The sequence below is a fragment of the Elephas maximus genome, chromosome 25 (genome assembly GCF_024166365.1).
Source record: "Elephas maximus indicus isolate mEleMax1 chromosome 25, mEleMax1 primary haplotype, whole genome shotgun sequence".
NCBI classification, from domain to species: domain Eukaryota; kingdom Metazoa; phylum Chordata; class Mammalia; order Proboscidea; family Elephantidae; genus Elephas; species Elephas maximus.
The window spans coordinates 20,770,428-20,787,084 of record NC_064843.1 but is presented as its reverse complement, the minus strand read 5'-3'; the positions used below and the strand labels follow the sequence as shown (position 1 = coordinate 20,787,084).

The 16,657-nt window shown below is 48.0% G+C and overlaps 1 protein-coding gene across 1 annotated transcript in view; it reads right to left on the bottom strand.

The window, feature by feature from the left end:
• PREX1 (phosphatidylinositol-3,4,5-trisphosphate dependent Rac exchange factor 1) overlaps window positions 1-16,657 on the bottom strand; it is a 221,999-nt gene that overhangs the window by 125,978 nt on the left and 79,364 nt on the right. Inside the window, exons 2-3 of the mRNA XM_049870048.1 lie at window positions 9,421-9,492; window positions 3,595-3,717 (exon numbers count right to left, since the gene is read on the bottom strand). Coding sequence (XP_049726005.1) covers window positions 3,595-3,717; window positions 9,421-9,492 — 195 coding nt within the window. The remainder of the gene's footprint in view (window positions 1-3,594; window positions 3,718-9,420; window positions 9,493-16,657) is intronic.

Below are 16,657 nucleotides of genomic sequence, written 5' to 3'. Positions count from 1 at the left end.
TAGCAGGGCGCAAGTCTGTCTTAGTGAGGCATCCTCAGAGCCTAGCATGGTACCTGGAACCCCGAAGATGCTTGGCATATATTTCAAGAGACCTTCTCCCATACCAATGGTGAAAAACAGAGACTCAAACCCTCCCCAGGAACTGATCCTAGGCCTGAGAGAGCTACCTGCCTGAGACCTTCCACCACCTCCCAAGTCCCGTGACTTGGAGTACAAAGACCCTGCCCTCTCGCTGTAATTCGGGGCAACCTAAAGGGCCGTACCAACTCCAGAGTTCCCATGGGGTTGTGGAGGTTTGAGTGTGAAGGTGCAACCTCTCCTTCAGCTGCCTACTACAAACTACCTGCACACAAATCTCCCATTCGGCTTCCGGGAACTCAATGACGACAGCAGCAACTTTAAAAAAAAAAATCCTACAGCGGAATGACTCAGTGCCATCCCCCACAGCCCTGGGGCAGGTAAGGGAGAGTGGAGGATAGAGGGAGATGGGGAAGCCGATTTTAAATGAAAAAAAAATTGACTCACAAGCTAAGAAAGCTGGCTCCTTTCTCAACTGTTCTAGTTACCAAAAGGTGTGATGTGAAGTTAAGCCCAGTCTGACACTTCTTAATCTTTTCTCTTTTTTTTTCATTTAGATAACAAAAACCTAGGGCAGGCCTGAGGCTCAGAGCCTTAGGTGGGCAAGGGTTTCTAGTCAGAATGTGGTAACATAGTTTGGTTTCTACCGCATTTATTTTTACAGCAACGGGTTTGGGGTTTTTTTCTTTTCTTGGTCTATTTATAGCAAGTGACATTAATTTTCCATTTCTAATAATGATGTAAATTTCCCTTTTAAATAAGTTTATTTAAGGTTTTTTTTTTCAAGTGAATCATTTTTTTAAAAGATTAAATAATAATACGAGAAGTACCCAGATACCAAAAAAAATCACGAACTTATCATGTGTATTAAGTAAGTCCAAAAAGCACTGGTTTAGTTGTTGTTGTTGTGTTACCTACTATCAAGTAAGCCCCAGACTCATGGTGACCCCGTGCACAATAGGATCAGACCATTGTGATCCACAGGGTTTTCACTGGCTAATTTTCAGAAGTAGATCGCCAGGCCTTACTTCCTAGTCTGTTAGTCTGGAAGCTCCACTGAAACCTGCTCAGTATCACAGCAACGTGGAAGCCTCCACTGACAGACGAGTGGTAGATGCGCTTCTGCACTGACTGGGAACTGAACCAGCATCTCCTGCATGGAAGGTGAGAATTCTACCACTGAACCACCCTGCCCCAAGAGGGTTCAAGTCCCAGCTCTACCATTTACAGTGTTGTAACCTTGAACTTAACCCTTCTCTCAATTTTCTTGCCAATAAGTGGGCATATGAGGTTGGAGCCTGACTTAAATCTTAATGCAGAGACAGAGCAATGAACACAACAAAGTCTCGCTCTAAGTTCAGGTGTGGTCAACTCATGCCACCTCCAAAGTCACCTCCTCCCAATGGCCTCCTATGATACCCCGGCTGAAAAAACGACCACGGCTAACATTCACTCAGTATCAGCTCGGGCTGGGCCAGCTCTGAGTGCTTCACTCCCACCACTCATTCATTCTATTGCCCCATTTTACAGAGAAGGAAACTGAGGTCCCCAGAGGCAAAGTAGCTTGCCCAAGGTCACCCAGGATTTGAACCCAGGCTGTCTGGCTCCAGAGAACCAAACACTCCTTCCTCTGAACCTAAGAAGACTGTCCCTCCATTCTTTTCATTCTCCTATTCCAGAAACATTTACTGAACCAAACCATCACTGTCCACCATCTCCACTACTTCCACCCTGTTCTAAGACACCATCACCTCAGTGACCCCTTAGCTGGTCTCCCTCCCTGCCCCTTTCTCCTCACAGCAGCCTAAGGGACCCTTTGAAACCCAGAGCAGATCCCATCTCTCCTCTGCTCCGCACCCTCTGTTAACACCCCTCTCACCTGTGCCCCATCTTCCTCACTCATTTATTCCATTTTCACCACTGAGGAATGCTGCCTACCTGAAGAGGAAAGACAACACCCAACATGTATCGAGTACTTCCTGTGAGCAGCTCGGGAGCTGTTCTGAGCACTCTCCTTGTGTTATCTTACTTGATCCTCACAACAACATCACAAGTGAGGTCTAGTTTTATACCCATTTTATAGGTGACGACCAAACCAAAAACCAAACCCACTGCCGTCGGGTCGATTGCCGACTCCTAGTGACCCTATAGGACAGAGCAGAACTGCCCCATAGAGTTTCCAAAGAGCACCTGATGGATTTGAACTGCTGACCTCTTAGTTGGCAGCTGTAGCACTTAACCACTACGCCACCAGGGTTTCCTAGGTGAAGACACTGAGGTATAAATAAGTTAAAGTATCCTAGAGGAGTAACACAGCTAATGAGTAGCTCAGCAGCCTGGCCGAAAGTGCTGCCCTCCTGACCACCTCAAGACTGTAAGTCCCTGAGGGCAGAACCATGACAGTCTCTCTCATCCCAGACTCCAGCCACCAATATGTGCTCCCTTAGAGAAGGGAGTCAGTGATGATGATGATGACGGTGATAACTGAAATAAGAGCTAACGTCCACTGAGAGCTAACCATACACCGAGGTTTCATGCCCTCGGCACTATTAACATTTTGGACCAGCTAATTCTTTGTTTGGGGGACCTGTCCTGTGCATTGCAGGAGGTTTGGCAGAATCCCTGGCCTCTACCCACTAATGCCAGTCAGACTCCCTTCCCCAGTTATAACAACCAACAATGTCTCAGACCCCAAATATCCCCTGGGAGGTCAAAATCGTCCCTGGTTGAGAGCCACTACACTATGCTAAGCACTCTGCTGCTCAACCTGTTGGAGCCTTTCCATCAACCCAAGGACATGACGACCTCCCCTTCTCAGGGAGTGGAGGAAATTGAGGTTCAGAGAGGCGAAGGCTTGTGCCCCTAGCCTTGTGCCTGTGAGGTTAGTGTGAGCTTTTCTCCCCCACAAGGAGGGTTCTGGGCAGCACAGAAGGAGAGGCTATGGGAGAACAGTTGGCTCATGTGGGCTAGCTCCCCACCCTCCTTCCTCCAGCCCTTCCCTGCAATACATTAGGAATCCCACAGGAAAAGAAAGGCTATTACAGAGCACATCAAGTGGCAGCCTCTCTGACCAGAAGCCCAAGTAGGCACCCAAGGATCAGAGACTGGCCAGTGGGTGGCCGAGCCATGACTCAAACTCAGGTCTGTCTGACCTGGAGCCCACCCTCTTGGCCGCTAGCTGCTTCTGTTGGTCTTTCTAAGCAGAGGCGCTCTGCCAGGCTAGGAGGTCATGGGAGCCCCTGGAAGTGGCCATTCAGTGAGTGGCCCTGAGGAAAGGGGGGCCACTCTCCACGTGCCAGTGCGAGAAAGGATAGCTGCTAAAAATACCCATGTCTGGCTGGGCCTGGCCCACTTCCATTGTTCCTGGGATGCCGAGGCTGGACCCGCCTGCCAGCCACGGCCTCTCCGTCTCCCAGACAAGCCTGCAGAGGAAGCTGGCCAAGGGCAGGCAGAGCAGGGAGAAGCCTGCTTTCCAAAAGCTGCAGAGTCTGATAGGGGCTGAGGCATTGTACTCACGAATTTTAAGAAAACGTTTCCAAGTTCATGCTGAGACTGAGGTTCTGGATGTAAACAATATTCCAAGGCGGCCAAGAAATCCTTATGAACTTCTAGGATGTCTTCGATGTTAGAGAACAGGATCTACAAGGAAAGGGGAGACCCAAGAATAGCATTAATCAAGGCAGAGAGGGAGAGCAAAATCAAGCGTGGAAAAATACATAACCCCCAGTGCAGGTGAGGATGCAGTGAAATGGACACTCTAATACATGGGAGCCAATTTACCACTAATAAAAACAAGGATGATAACAAAAGAATGCCAACCTAATCCTGTGTTAAATATGTTACACATATTTGTGGCCTCTAGTCCTCTGATGAATATTGTGATGAATATATTGATATATAATTCTCTGCATACTGAGTGTGAAGTTCACTTCTGCTATTTACTGGACTAATCTTGGAAATGTTGATTATAAGGAGCCCTGGTGGCGCAATGGTTAAGTGCTTGGCTGCTAGTCAAAAGATCAGCAGTTTGAACCCACCAGCTGCTCCATGGTAGAAAAGACTTGGTGGTCTGCTCCCGTAAAGATTTCAACCTAGGAAATCCCATAAGGCAGTTCTACTCTGTCCTATAGGGTCGCTATGAGTTGGAATCAATTCAAGGGCACAGAGCAACAACACCAATCATTACTATAGCCCCTGGAGGTGGAAACTATTATGATCCCCAATTAACAGATGAAGAAACTGAGGCTCAGAGAAAATAATCAGCATTCCCAAGGTTAGTCCAGTAAGCTGCAGAACTGAGCTTCACACTCAGTATGCAGAGATTTATATATTAAGATATTCATCAGAACCAGATACAACTGGTGTTTCCCACCATAGGCGAATGATTTTAGAAAGGTCAGTGTACTTCCCTGCACCCATTAAGATGATGTTGTAGAAGACAAAACGATAAGGAATGGTGCTCAAAATATGCTGTTCACGCTCTCATAAACAATAAGATTGCCTGTTTCCCGCAGGAATCTAAAAGTTTAAAACACAATACAATTTGACACAGCATGTCTGTATTTTAGAATATAACCTTTCGATCAGTGGTTTCCAACCAGGGTCAATTTTGCCCAACCCCAACCAGGGGACACTTAGAAATGTCTGGAGACAGTTTTGGCTGTCACACTGTAGGTGCGGGGGATAGGTTGCTACTGGCTACCCACTACCCTCTCATGGGTAGGGGCCAGGGATGCTGCTAAACATCCTACAACGCACAGGACAGCTCCCCACTTCATTTCATGTACTCTGGACATGTTATCGGAAGGGACCAATCCCTGGAAAAGAACATCATGCTTGGTAGAGGGTCAAGAAAAAAGAAGAAGACCCTCAATGAGATGGATTGACACAGCAGCTGCAGCAATGGGCTCAAACATCACATCAATTGTGAGGATGGTGCGGGACCAGGCAGTGTTTTGTTCTGTTGTACATGGGGTCACCATGAATCAGAAACAACTTGACGGCACCTAACACCACCACCATCACCCATACCCTCTCGTGGGTAAAGCCCAGGGATGCTGCTAAACATCCTACAATGCACAGGAAAGCCCCCGACAACAGAGAATTATCTGGTCCAAAATGTCAGTAGTGCCAAGGTTGAGAAGCCTGTTCCGATAAACATGGCCACATTCACCAAGAACACACTGCAGCCTGACTTGCAAAGGCAAAAGACTGAAAACAAGCCATGTCCATCCATGGGGACTGGTAAATAAGTTAAAAATTCCACACACGGAATTCTGTGCAGCTTGTACGAAGACTCTATAGATGTGTATATACAGGTACGGCTCTCAACCTGCGCCATCCTCACAATCTTTGCTGTGCTTGAGCCCGCTGTTGCAGCTACTGTGTCAATCCATCTTGTTGACGGCCTACTTCTTTTTTGCTGACCCTCTACTTGACTGAGCATGATGTCCTCTTCCAGGGATTGGTCCCTCCTGATAACATGTCCAAAGTACGTGAAACGAAGCCTGGCCATCCTTGCTTCTAAGGGGGAGTCTGGCTGTACTTCTTCCAAAACAAATCTGTGTGTTCTTCTGGCAGCCCACGGTATATTCATTAACTCAAACTGCATATGTTTTTTTTTTTTTACAAGTACGTGTTTAATTTTTTTATTTATTTTTTGAACAAGTAATTCACTCCTGTGGTTCAAAAATTAAAACACAGTAAGATGCATACAAAAAGGAGATCCCCTCCCACCCACAGCAGCTCCACACCCCAGGTCACCAGTCTTGGTGGTTTATGTGTCCTTCTAGAGTTTCTTACGACTTCATTCATTGCGCAAATATTTACTGAGCACCGACTGTGTGCCAGGCACTGTGTGAGGCCCTGGGGACACAGCAAGAAACAGACAAGTCCCTCTCCTCATGGAGGCGAAATTCTACTGGGAGGGGACAGACAAACAAACAATCAGTGAAACGGAGACTTTGGGGTGGCAATAAACACTAACAGAAGCCAAGCAATGGTTAAGTACTCAGCTGCTAACCAAAAGATGGTGGTTCAAATCCACCCAGCAGTTCCATGGGAGAAAGACCTAACGATCTGATCCTGTAAAGACCACAGCCTAGAAAACTCTAAGGGGCAGTTCTACTCTGTCACATGGGGTCACTATGAGTTGAAATTGACTCCATGGCACTTATCGGAAACAATAATAAGCACTAAAGACACAAATAAAATAGCAAGGGAGTCCCAGGAGAGGACAGAAGGAAGAAGTCTGCAAATTTAAATACAGTGGCCAGGGATAGCCACTCTGAGAAGGCAACATTTGAGCCAAGTCCTGAGAAAATGAATACCAACCTCATGGGACCTTGGAATGCACCTACAAAGTCTGCAGAGCGACATGGGCTGAAGGTCAGGGAGGGGACAAGGGGCAGGAGACCACTCCTCAACTGCTGCAGAGCCTGAGGGGCCAAAGGCCCTACCTCCTCTCCCCCTCCGCCTGGAAGACGCTCATCATGGGAAGTGGCTGGAAAAATCACCCTCACCGTTTATTTTTCTCTCTCTCATTTTATCCACAGCTCATATGGCTGAATCTGCTTATGTTAAAGACACATATAATAGACCCTACTGTTATATTCCACCACCACCCCCCAAACATGTCTGTTTGTCATACTGTGGGGGCCTGTGTGTTGCTATAGTGCTAGAAGCTATGCCACCAGTAGTCAGATACCAGCAGGGTACCCATGGATGACAGATTTCAGCTGAGCTTTCACACTAAGACAGACTAAGACGAAGGACCTGGCAGGCTACTTCTGAAAAGAATTAGCCAGTGAAAACCTTATGAATAGCAGCAGAACACTGTCTGATATAGTGCTGGAAGATGAGCCCCCCAGGTTGAAAGGCACTCAGAAGATGACTGGGGAAGAGCTGCCTCCTCGAAGTTGTCAAGGATTTCATTTCACTTGGATCCACAATCAACACCCATGGAAGCAGCAGTCAAGAAATCAAAAGACGCATAGCAATTCCCAAAGCCAACCCTTCAGACAGGGACTGGACTGGACAATGGGTTGGAGAGGGATGCTGGTGAGGAGTGAGCTTCTTGGATCAGGTGGACACTTGAGACTATGTTGGCATCTCCTGCCTGGAGGGGAGATGAGAGGATGGGGGGTTAGAAGCTAGTGAAAAGACAGAGTGGAGGGAGGGAGCAGGCTGTCTCATTAGGGCGAGAGCAATTGGGAATATGTAGCAAGGTGTATATAAGTTTTTGCATGGGAGACTGACTTGATTTGTAAACTTTCACTTAAAGCACAATAAAAATTAAAAAAGAAAAAGAAAAAAAAAGATGCATAGCACTGGGCAAACCTGCTGCAAATGACATCTTTAAAAGGTTGAAAAGCAAAGATGTCACCTTGAAGACTAAGGTGCACCTAACTCAAGCCATGGTATTTTCAATCACATCATATGCATGGGAAAGCTGGACGGTGAATAAGGAAGACCGATAAAGAATTGATGCCTTTGAATTGTGGTGGTGGCGAAGACTACTGAATATACCATGGACTACCAAAAGAACAAACAAATCTGTCTTGGAAGAAGTACAACCAGAATGCTCCTTAGAAGAAAGGATGGCAAGACTGCATCTTACATACTTTGGATATGTTGTCAGGAGGGATCAGTCCCTGCAGAAGGACATCAAGCTTGGCAAAGAACAGGGTCAGTGGAAAAGAGGAGGACCTCAACGAGATGGATTGACACAGTGGCTGCAACAATGGGCTCAAGAATAACCACAATTGTAAGAATGGCACGGGACTGGGCAGTGTTTCATTCTGTGGTATACAGGGTCACTATGAGTCAGAACTAACTCAACTGCACTTAACAACAACTGTTATATTTTAAGAAATAACCAAAACTTACAAACAAATATCTGTCTTCTGGGTATGTACCCAAAAAACATGAGTCTGTGTCCATCAAAAGACATGTAAAAGAATGGTCTAAAGTTTCCAAAAACTATAAATGCCCCAAATATTTATCAATAGGAGAATGGATAAGTAAGTTGTGATGTGGTCTTACTGTGGAATATTATACAGCAATGAAAAAGAATGAACCACAGCTACAGAGCAACATGACAAATCTCACAGACATGATGCTGAGCAAAAGATGACAGACACAAATGAACACACATTTATATAAGACTTAAGAATGGGCAGAACTAATCAGTGGTACCAGACATCGGTCACCTTTGGGAAGGGGGTACTGGCTGGCAGGAGCCACAGGGGAGCCTGCTGGGAGTGAGGAATGTTCTCTGTCTTCATTTAGGTCGTGGTTACACAGGCATATTCACGTATGAAAAAGCACATCATGTTGGGCATTTGGGACCTATGCCCTTTACTGTCGGTTATACCTCAATAATAAAAATATTTTTTAAAAGTTATAATAAATTGTAATTAAAAATTGCAATAATTTTTTAAATTGTAATAAATAAATAGAAGGCACTCAGTAAATATCTCCTGAATGAGTGAATGAATGAATGCATAAAGAGCTTAAATTCCAACACCCCCAGGAAACAGTCACATAGTGACCTCAAGCAGGTCTCTATTTCTAAGCCTCAGTCCCCTTATCCAAAAAATTGGGCTTAAAATTTTCAACGTGCCAGGTTACTGTCCAAATTAACCAGAACATTTGGGGAGACATTTTCCCTGACTCGATCAAGTCCTCTGTGTGCTGTGAATTCTGGGTACCAGCCAGCCAGTACCACCTCTGACACTCCCCCTGCCCTGGCTCTCCAGCTCCTCAGCTCCCCTCGGATCAGGACCCACAGACCCCAAGGACTGAAAGCTGCTTCTTCTCAGAGGGTGAGGTCAGGCTAGAAAGCCAGGTCCGGGAACACGGGGCCTTAGCCATGCACACAGAAGGCCTATTGATGTCCTCCTGAAACTCCCCAGAGCCATGCCAAATGACAGCCCGGACCCATTACTCATCAGCCCAGCCGACACTCAGTGCCCAGTGCAGGGCAGGGGCCAGGGTTGCCAGGAGGGCAGCTGCAGATGCCAGGCTCCCGGGGGCACTTGGGAAAGGATTTTCCACGGGCTCCTGGCCAGGGCTTGGTGCACAGAGGTGGGAAGACAGGGTGGTCATGGTGAGCAAGGAGAGAGAATCTTGAGTTGGGGAGAGGAGGCCTAGGCTGACTGCCGCTGACATCCACAGGCACAGCTTGCCCATGGAACAGGGAGGTCTCTTGGGGCTGCAGGGACCAGGCCAGGTGACAGCCATGTGATGTGCCTCCCCCTCCAAGCCTCTGAGCACTACCCGCTCAGGGAGGAGAGTAAAGCTCAGGGACAACCAGGAAGGGGCCGGCCCCCATGTCCACACCTTGACGTTCTCCTCCGTGATGCCTTTCTCCGCCGAGTCCGCCACATTCTGCCGGATGCGATGCAGGAAGGCCTAGAGGAGAGAAACAGGGAGAGGTGAGTGTCCACACCTCCATTCTCCCAGGGGTGGCCCCAAAGGGTCACAAGTTCAAATGCCACCAGGCCCCTGGGAGGTAGCAATCAAAGGGCACGGGCAAGGAATAAGGAAAAGCTTACTTTGCTTCACCTTCAACAAGCTGGAGTCTCCCTCCCTCCCATTCAGGGCACAAATGCTTACTGGGCATCTACTAAACACCAGGCCCTGTGCTGATACTGAACGTACTGTAGTGAACAATACAAAGCCTCCGCCCTCAAGGAACTAGAGCCAAGGAAACGTCCACACGACTCCTTCTTCACCTCAGGTCCCTCTCAGGCTACAATCATTTCCCCTCCTCCCCCACCCCCGTTTAAAATTTAACTTCTGAATAACAACAAGTTCACAGCTAAAAGGAGCCCTAGTGGTGCAACGGCCAAGCGCGAGGCTGCTAACCCAAAGGTCTGTGGCCTCAACCCACCAGCGGCTCCGTGGGAGAAAGACCTGGCGATCTGCTCCCGTGAAGATGAAAGAAAGCACAAAATCCATTGCCATTGATGGATTCTGACTCATAGCGACCCTACAGGACAGAGTAGAACTGCCCCATAGAATTTCCAAAGAGTGCTTGGTGGATTCGAACCGCCGACCTTTTGGTTAGCAGCTGTAGCTCTTAACCATTACCAGGGTTTCCCTGCCCCTGTAAAGATTACAGCCTAGGAAACCCTAAGGGACAATTCTACTCTATGTACAAGTCAGAATCAACTCAATGGCACACAACAACAACATGTGGCTAAAAGCAAACAATATAAAGAGTCAAAAATATGAAAAGACTCTCCCCCGCCCTGGCCCCCATTCATCCAGTCCTTCCCCACGCCCCATGGAAACCACAGTGCCTTGTTTCTCAGGTATCCTTCCAAAGAAGCTTTATGCAAACACACACGCAAGATGTGTTCATATTTTCCCCCATTTTACACACACAAAAATAGCATCCTACACTGCTGTAAGGAGCCCTGGTGGCACAATGGTTAAGTGCTTGGCTGCTAACCAAAAGGTCAGCAGTTCAAACCCACCCAGCAGCTCCATGGAAGAAAGACCTGGCAATCTGCTTCTATAAAGATTACAGCGTAGAAAACCCCATGGGGCTGTTCTACTCTGTTACATGGGGTCGCTATGAGTAGGAATCAACTCAACGGTCAACTCGATGGCATTTAACAACACAGGATACGCGGCATGACGGTTCTGCCGCTTTTTTTCAGGGGCGACACTCGTCACTGCCAACCACGCGTGGGAAGGAGGGAAGGCTGGTGGGCCTGGTATTACCAGATGTTCTGGGCTTTTTGTTGTTGTTGTTATTGTTTTACAAGAGACGCCACAAATTAAGATTTTTTTAAAGCAAAGCCTCCCAGTTTTTGAATGTTGACGAAAGCACCCTCAGGCGTTGTGAGGAAAGGAGACTGTGGAGAGACAAGTGAGGAGACCCGAGACGGTGGCCAGGCTCTTGGTGTGATGGCACTGAGCAGACGGAATGAAGAGCTGAGAGGGCGGTGGGGGGGGCCTTGGGGACAGGCTGAACGCAGGGGTGAGGCAGAGGACAGAATGAAGAGCTGAGGGGACCATGGGTGGTCCCTGGGAACAGGCTGAATGCAGGGACAAGGGAGAGGGCAGAATAAAGAGCTACTGAGGGGGCCAAGGGGGGGCCCTGGGGACAGACTGAATGCAAGGGCAAGGCAGAGAATGGAATGAAAAGCTGAGGGGACCACAGGTGGGCCCTGGGGACAGGCCGAATGCAGGGGCGAGGCAGAGGATGGAATGAAGAGCTGAGGAGACCATGGGTGGGCCCTGGGGACAAGCTGAATGTGGAGGCGATACAGAGGGCTCAGTGATGCTGCCCAGGAGAAGGAGACCAGGGCCGACACAAACTCCGCCTGTTTGCCCCAGTACTCAGGGCCTGGACCCAGGTTAATGTGCCAACAGCCATTTGGAGACACCTGGGAAAATAGATAAATGGTCCCGTCACAGCCACAGGGACCCCTGAGCTGCAATGGCCTGTCAGTCACCCTGCTGGTGCAGCTAATTACAGCATGGGGGCTGCCAAGTGAGCCCATGGCACCCCTGTCACAGAGTCAGGCTGTGGGTTAATGAAGAGCCCGTGCTTGTCTGGGGAGATCGCCGAATGCTGGGAGATAGAAGGGGACCCAGCACCCTGGGTCGAGAGAAACAGGGGGAGGTGGGCGGGGGGAGGCAGGCCCTCCACAGATGGCTGTCAGGTCCTTCCCATCACCCAGAGGGACGTCCACGACTGTAGCAAGGAGCTCAGCCACCCACACTCGGGTCTCTTATAGCAAGTCACAGAGAAGGAAGTCAAGGAAGCAAGGAAGGAGGTCCACACTCACTGCAGGTGAATTTGGCCAGTTTCAGGGCCTGACAAGTCCACTCGTATGTTAACGAGCCCCAAGCTTCTATCCCCTGCCTGGACTTCGCCCCTAAAATTCTGACTCATCCCTCCTGCTGCAGACTCCACATCTCCACCTGAATGTCCCAGGGGCATTTCAAATGTACTCCATCCAAAACCTCATTCCTGCTCTCCCCTCCAAACCCCAATCACCACACCCTTCCCAGCCTGATTAATGACACCTCCATTAATGATTAATGAGTGACACCACCACCCTCCAGGGGCTCTGGCCCAAACCCCACAGCCACCCTGGACGCCTATCTGCTCTGACATTCCACATCCAATTTGTCAGCAAACTGTATCACCTTTCTCGTCAACATATATTAAAAATCTGACCACTTCTCTCATGCCTGATTACAAGGGAAAAGCTCTCAACACTTCTCCATTAAGGATAATGTTGGTTGCTGGCTTTTCATATGCCCTGAATCCTACTGAAGATCTTCTCTTTTACTCCAATCTCCTTGAGGATTTTCATCAAGAAAGGTGTGTTCAATACAGGGGATGTCAGCACAACTGGACTAAACCAAAAGCAAAGAAGTTTCCTAAATAAACCGAATGCTTCAAAGGCCAGTGTAGCAGGGGCAGAGTTTGGGGACCATGGTTTCAGGGGACATCTAAGTCAACTGACATAATAAAATCTATTAAGAAAACATTTTGAAGAGTGGCGTCTGGGGTCTTAAACGCTAGCAAGCAGCCATCTAAGATGCATTAATTGTTCTCAACCCACCTGGATCAAGGGAGAATGAAGAACACCAAGGACACAAGGTAATTACGAGCCCAGGAGACAGAAAGGGCCACATGAACCAGAGACTACATCATCCTGAGACCAGAAGAGCTAGATGGTGCCCGGACACAACCAATGACTGCCCTGACAGGGAACACAACAGAGAACCCCTGAGGGAGCAGGAGAGCAGTGGGATGCAGACCCCAAATTCTCATAAAAATACCAGACTTAATGATCTGACTGAGACTGGAAGGACTCCAGTGGTCATGGTCCCCAGACCTTCTGTTGGCCCAGAACAGGAACCATTCCCAAAGCCAACTCTTCAGACAGGCATTGGACTGGACAATGGGTTGGAAAGGGATGCTGGTGAGGAATGAGCTTCTTGGATCAGGTGGACACTTGAGACTATGTTGGCATCTCCTGCATGGAGGGGAGATGAGAAGGTAGAGGGGGTTAGAAGCTGGCAAAATGGACACGAAAAGAGAGAGTGGAGGGAGAGAGCGGGCTGTCTCATCAGGGGGAGAGCAATTGGGAGTATGTTGCAAGATGTATATGGGTTTTTGTGTGAGAGACTGACTTGATTTGTAAACTTAAAGCACAATAAAAATTATTTAAAAAAAAGAAAGGATGTGTTAGCTCCATTTTTAACTGAGAAAACAGGCTGAGAGGGCAAGGTGCCCAAAATCACAGCATTAGTAAGGGTTAAAGAGGTTGATTCCTAAACTCAAAGTCTTAACCATCCCAAGGGCAAGCGTCACATCCAGGAAATCTTCATGATCTGAAGATCCAGTTATCTGAGTCCCTGCAATTATAGGGCTGCAGAGGAACACAGAAATCCTCTTAATACAAAATTTTCACTAACAAACTGAGCATTTACATACTTAATCTCCACTCAAACTTCTCTCCCAGTGTAGCTTCAGGATCTCCCCCCGCCCAACCTGAAAGGACCGGAAATGGTGCTGTGAAGGGGTGGGACTACAGTGCAAATCAGACCCAAAGATGCAAGATTTCAAGAAGCCAATGAACCTGATGTTGGGGAAGGGGGAGATAGAGCCCAGAGCCATTGACGATTACAGGCAGGTTGGCAACACCAGAGAGGTGGGCAACGGAGACCGAAGAAACCAACAAAGCTAATGACAGGATGCACGTCAGCAAGAAATGATCTGAGTGTCGAAGCATTGAGAGGCTGTTGAAAAAACAGACGATGCCCTGGTACAGTTTGGCAAAACCAATCCTCTTCATACGAGGGAGCTGGGAAAATCGCACACAATGTGAAGAAAGGCATACTGAGCTATCATACAACTTGCTGAAACATTATGCCCCCCCATCAACACATGATTTATTCTTTGTTGGCTCTACAAATTAACACAATTACATTCATGCCCTAAAATTTCTTGACTATAAGACAAATTCAAGATATTTTCCTTTTCTTTTTTTTTAATTTTTCAAGGCAAATTCTTAAGCAAATTCTTTTCCTCCATGATTTACCCTATTACTATTTGGTTCCCACCTTAAGTGAATTCGGTGAAGGGGTCTTTGCTTCTAGTCCAATTACCGTCTTGCACTGGAGAACAATCTAGGAGCAGAAAAAGTTCCTCATCCGTTCTTCTAAGTATTTAAATTCTGCCCACACTTCAGTTTAGGCCACCAGGAAGCCACCTCCCTGAACCACCACCATCTGAGTCTAGGACAGCCTTCCATCTTTCATTTCTCTCAAATTCAGTCTTCCTCAAAGATCTAGACAAAAACAGCCTTATGCCAAGCCTTCGAGTGTTTGCTTAACGTGTTTGCCATCAAAACATCATCTGCCTTGTTCTTTAACATCCCTTTTCATAAAGGTGGTAAGTTTACTTTAGATTTGTAAATTTGTTTGTTTTGTGTTTGTCAGATTTCTCATGTCCATTGGCCTACAGAGAAAATGCACAAACAGGTGAATAAAAGTGAGTGGACCTCTTGAAGGTTTCACATAGCAAAGGAAAAAGAAAAAAATCTGACCACTTCTCCCCACCTCCGTGGCCACCCCCTGGTCCAAGCCACCATCTTCTCCTACCTAGACTAATGCAGTTGCCCCCTCCCTGGTTCCCCTTGCCCCTTAAAAGTCCATTCTCTGCACACAGACAGAGGAATCCTTCTAAAAATGTAAATCAGATCATATCATTCCATGGCTTAGGACTCTCCAGGGCTTCCCCTTGCACTTAAAAAAAAAAAAAACTCCAAATCCTTCAGGGCCACAAGGCTCCCATGACCTTACTCCTGTTGGCCTCTTTGACCACACCTCCCAGCGCTCCACCCCCACATAATCTCCAGCCACACCTTCATTCTCACTGTTCGTCCCACCTGCCAAGTATGTTCCTGCCTCAGGACCTTTGCACATGGTGTCCCCACTAGCAAGATGTTTTCCCTAAGCTCCACCCAAGGCCAGCTCTTTCTCATCCATCAGGCCTTAGCTCAAATGTCACCTCTTCCAAGAGGCCCTCCTTGTCTTCATGCACTTACCACCTTTCCAACTTGCATTATGAGCCCATCTGACAAACAAAACTGAGGTTAAGTAATCTACACAAGCCCCTGAAGAAAAGGTCAACACAAGAAGAGAGCAAGGCTGGGCTGAAACCTTAATCCCTGATCCAACAGTAATGGCCAGATTTGGAAACTGGTGAGTTTGGGTTTAAACCGCAGAGCCTCCTCCTTCGATCTCTGCTGCTGTGTGACCTCAGGAAAATGCATTAGCCTCTCTATTAATCTTACTCTTCCCAAATATGGAAATCACAGTAAAACCGTGACTACTTTTCAGAATATAACAGGATAAAGTGAATGGAAACTCCATGAGGGCAGGGCCCTTGCCTGTCTTGTTCGCAGTTATGTAGGCACATAGTAGGCACTCAAAAATCAAATGAACAGACAGCATGTGCCCAGTACAGTGCCTGACACATGGCAGGAGACTCTGGTCTTGCTTTTTGAAGGACAAGAAGTGGAAGGGATGGGGGCAGGAGTTCCTAGAGGATGTTTTAACCAGGCCAGTGATGCTGCCAGGAATTCAAGCCTCCAGCCTCCCAGACTGGAGGGAGACAAAGGCCCAGAGCAGCCAGGGAGGGCAGGAAGCTGAGAGTGTGGCTCGGCTGCCCTAGATCAGGGCTTCCTGTCCTGGTTTCTTCACACGAATGCAGCCACCACTATTGTGTGGGGACAATGAGAGGCTCGGGCCACCCATGGAGAAGCTGTAAACAGGCCATCGTGATGGGGACAACGGGCAGCAGGCAGCTCGTGACTTGGAAAGAATGAGGAGGCAGGGGCTCTGGGCCCAGCCCTCATGCTGCCCAAGGCACACCCGGCTTTTCCAGGCGGCGTCAATGCCCTCCACACAGCAGGGCTGGTTAAAGGGACCCTCCAGGGTGACTCCAAGGCTTGACAGCTTTGGACACTCGGCCAAAAATGACTCCCCTCCTGGAACCCTCCCTTAGAAACAGGGCCATTCTCAGGCTTTCCACTCCCTCCAGTCTCTGGGTCTTTGCCCTGTCGCACCCCTGCCTGGACCACGTCCCCCTCATCTCTCCCCAAGGCCTCCTCTTCTTGTGAATATGATGATGAAAAACTTGAAGGACACACAAAAGGAGAAAGAGAAAAGATGACGAACGCCTACAAATTTCTCACTACCCAGCTCTGGCAAATCTAAACGTGATGCCACATTTGCTTTAAACCGTTTTCAAAAAGAAATTTGAGTCTAGGGGAGGTGCAGACTGGGAAGGGGCACAAGGGAGCGAGCCCTGGGGGTGCTGGGAATGTTTTATACCTTGATCGCAGTGCGGTTACACAGGTGAATAATATGCAAAGCCTCATCCATGTGATGAGCTCACTTTACGCAAGTTACTGTGCGCATATCAAAACTATAATGAAGAAAAAGGAAGCAATGAATCATTACAGAGAGAGGTGAGCCATCTGTGTACCTTCCCTCCCTGCGAGGTTCCCACTACTCTGACACAATGCTCCTTATC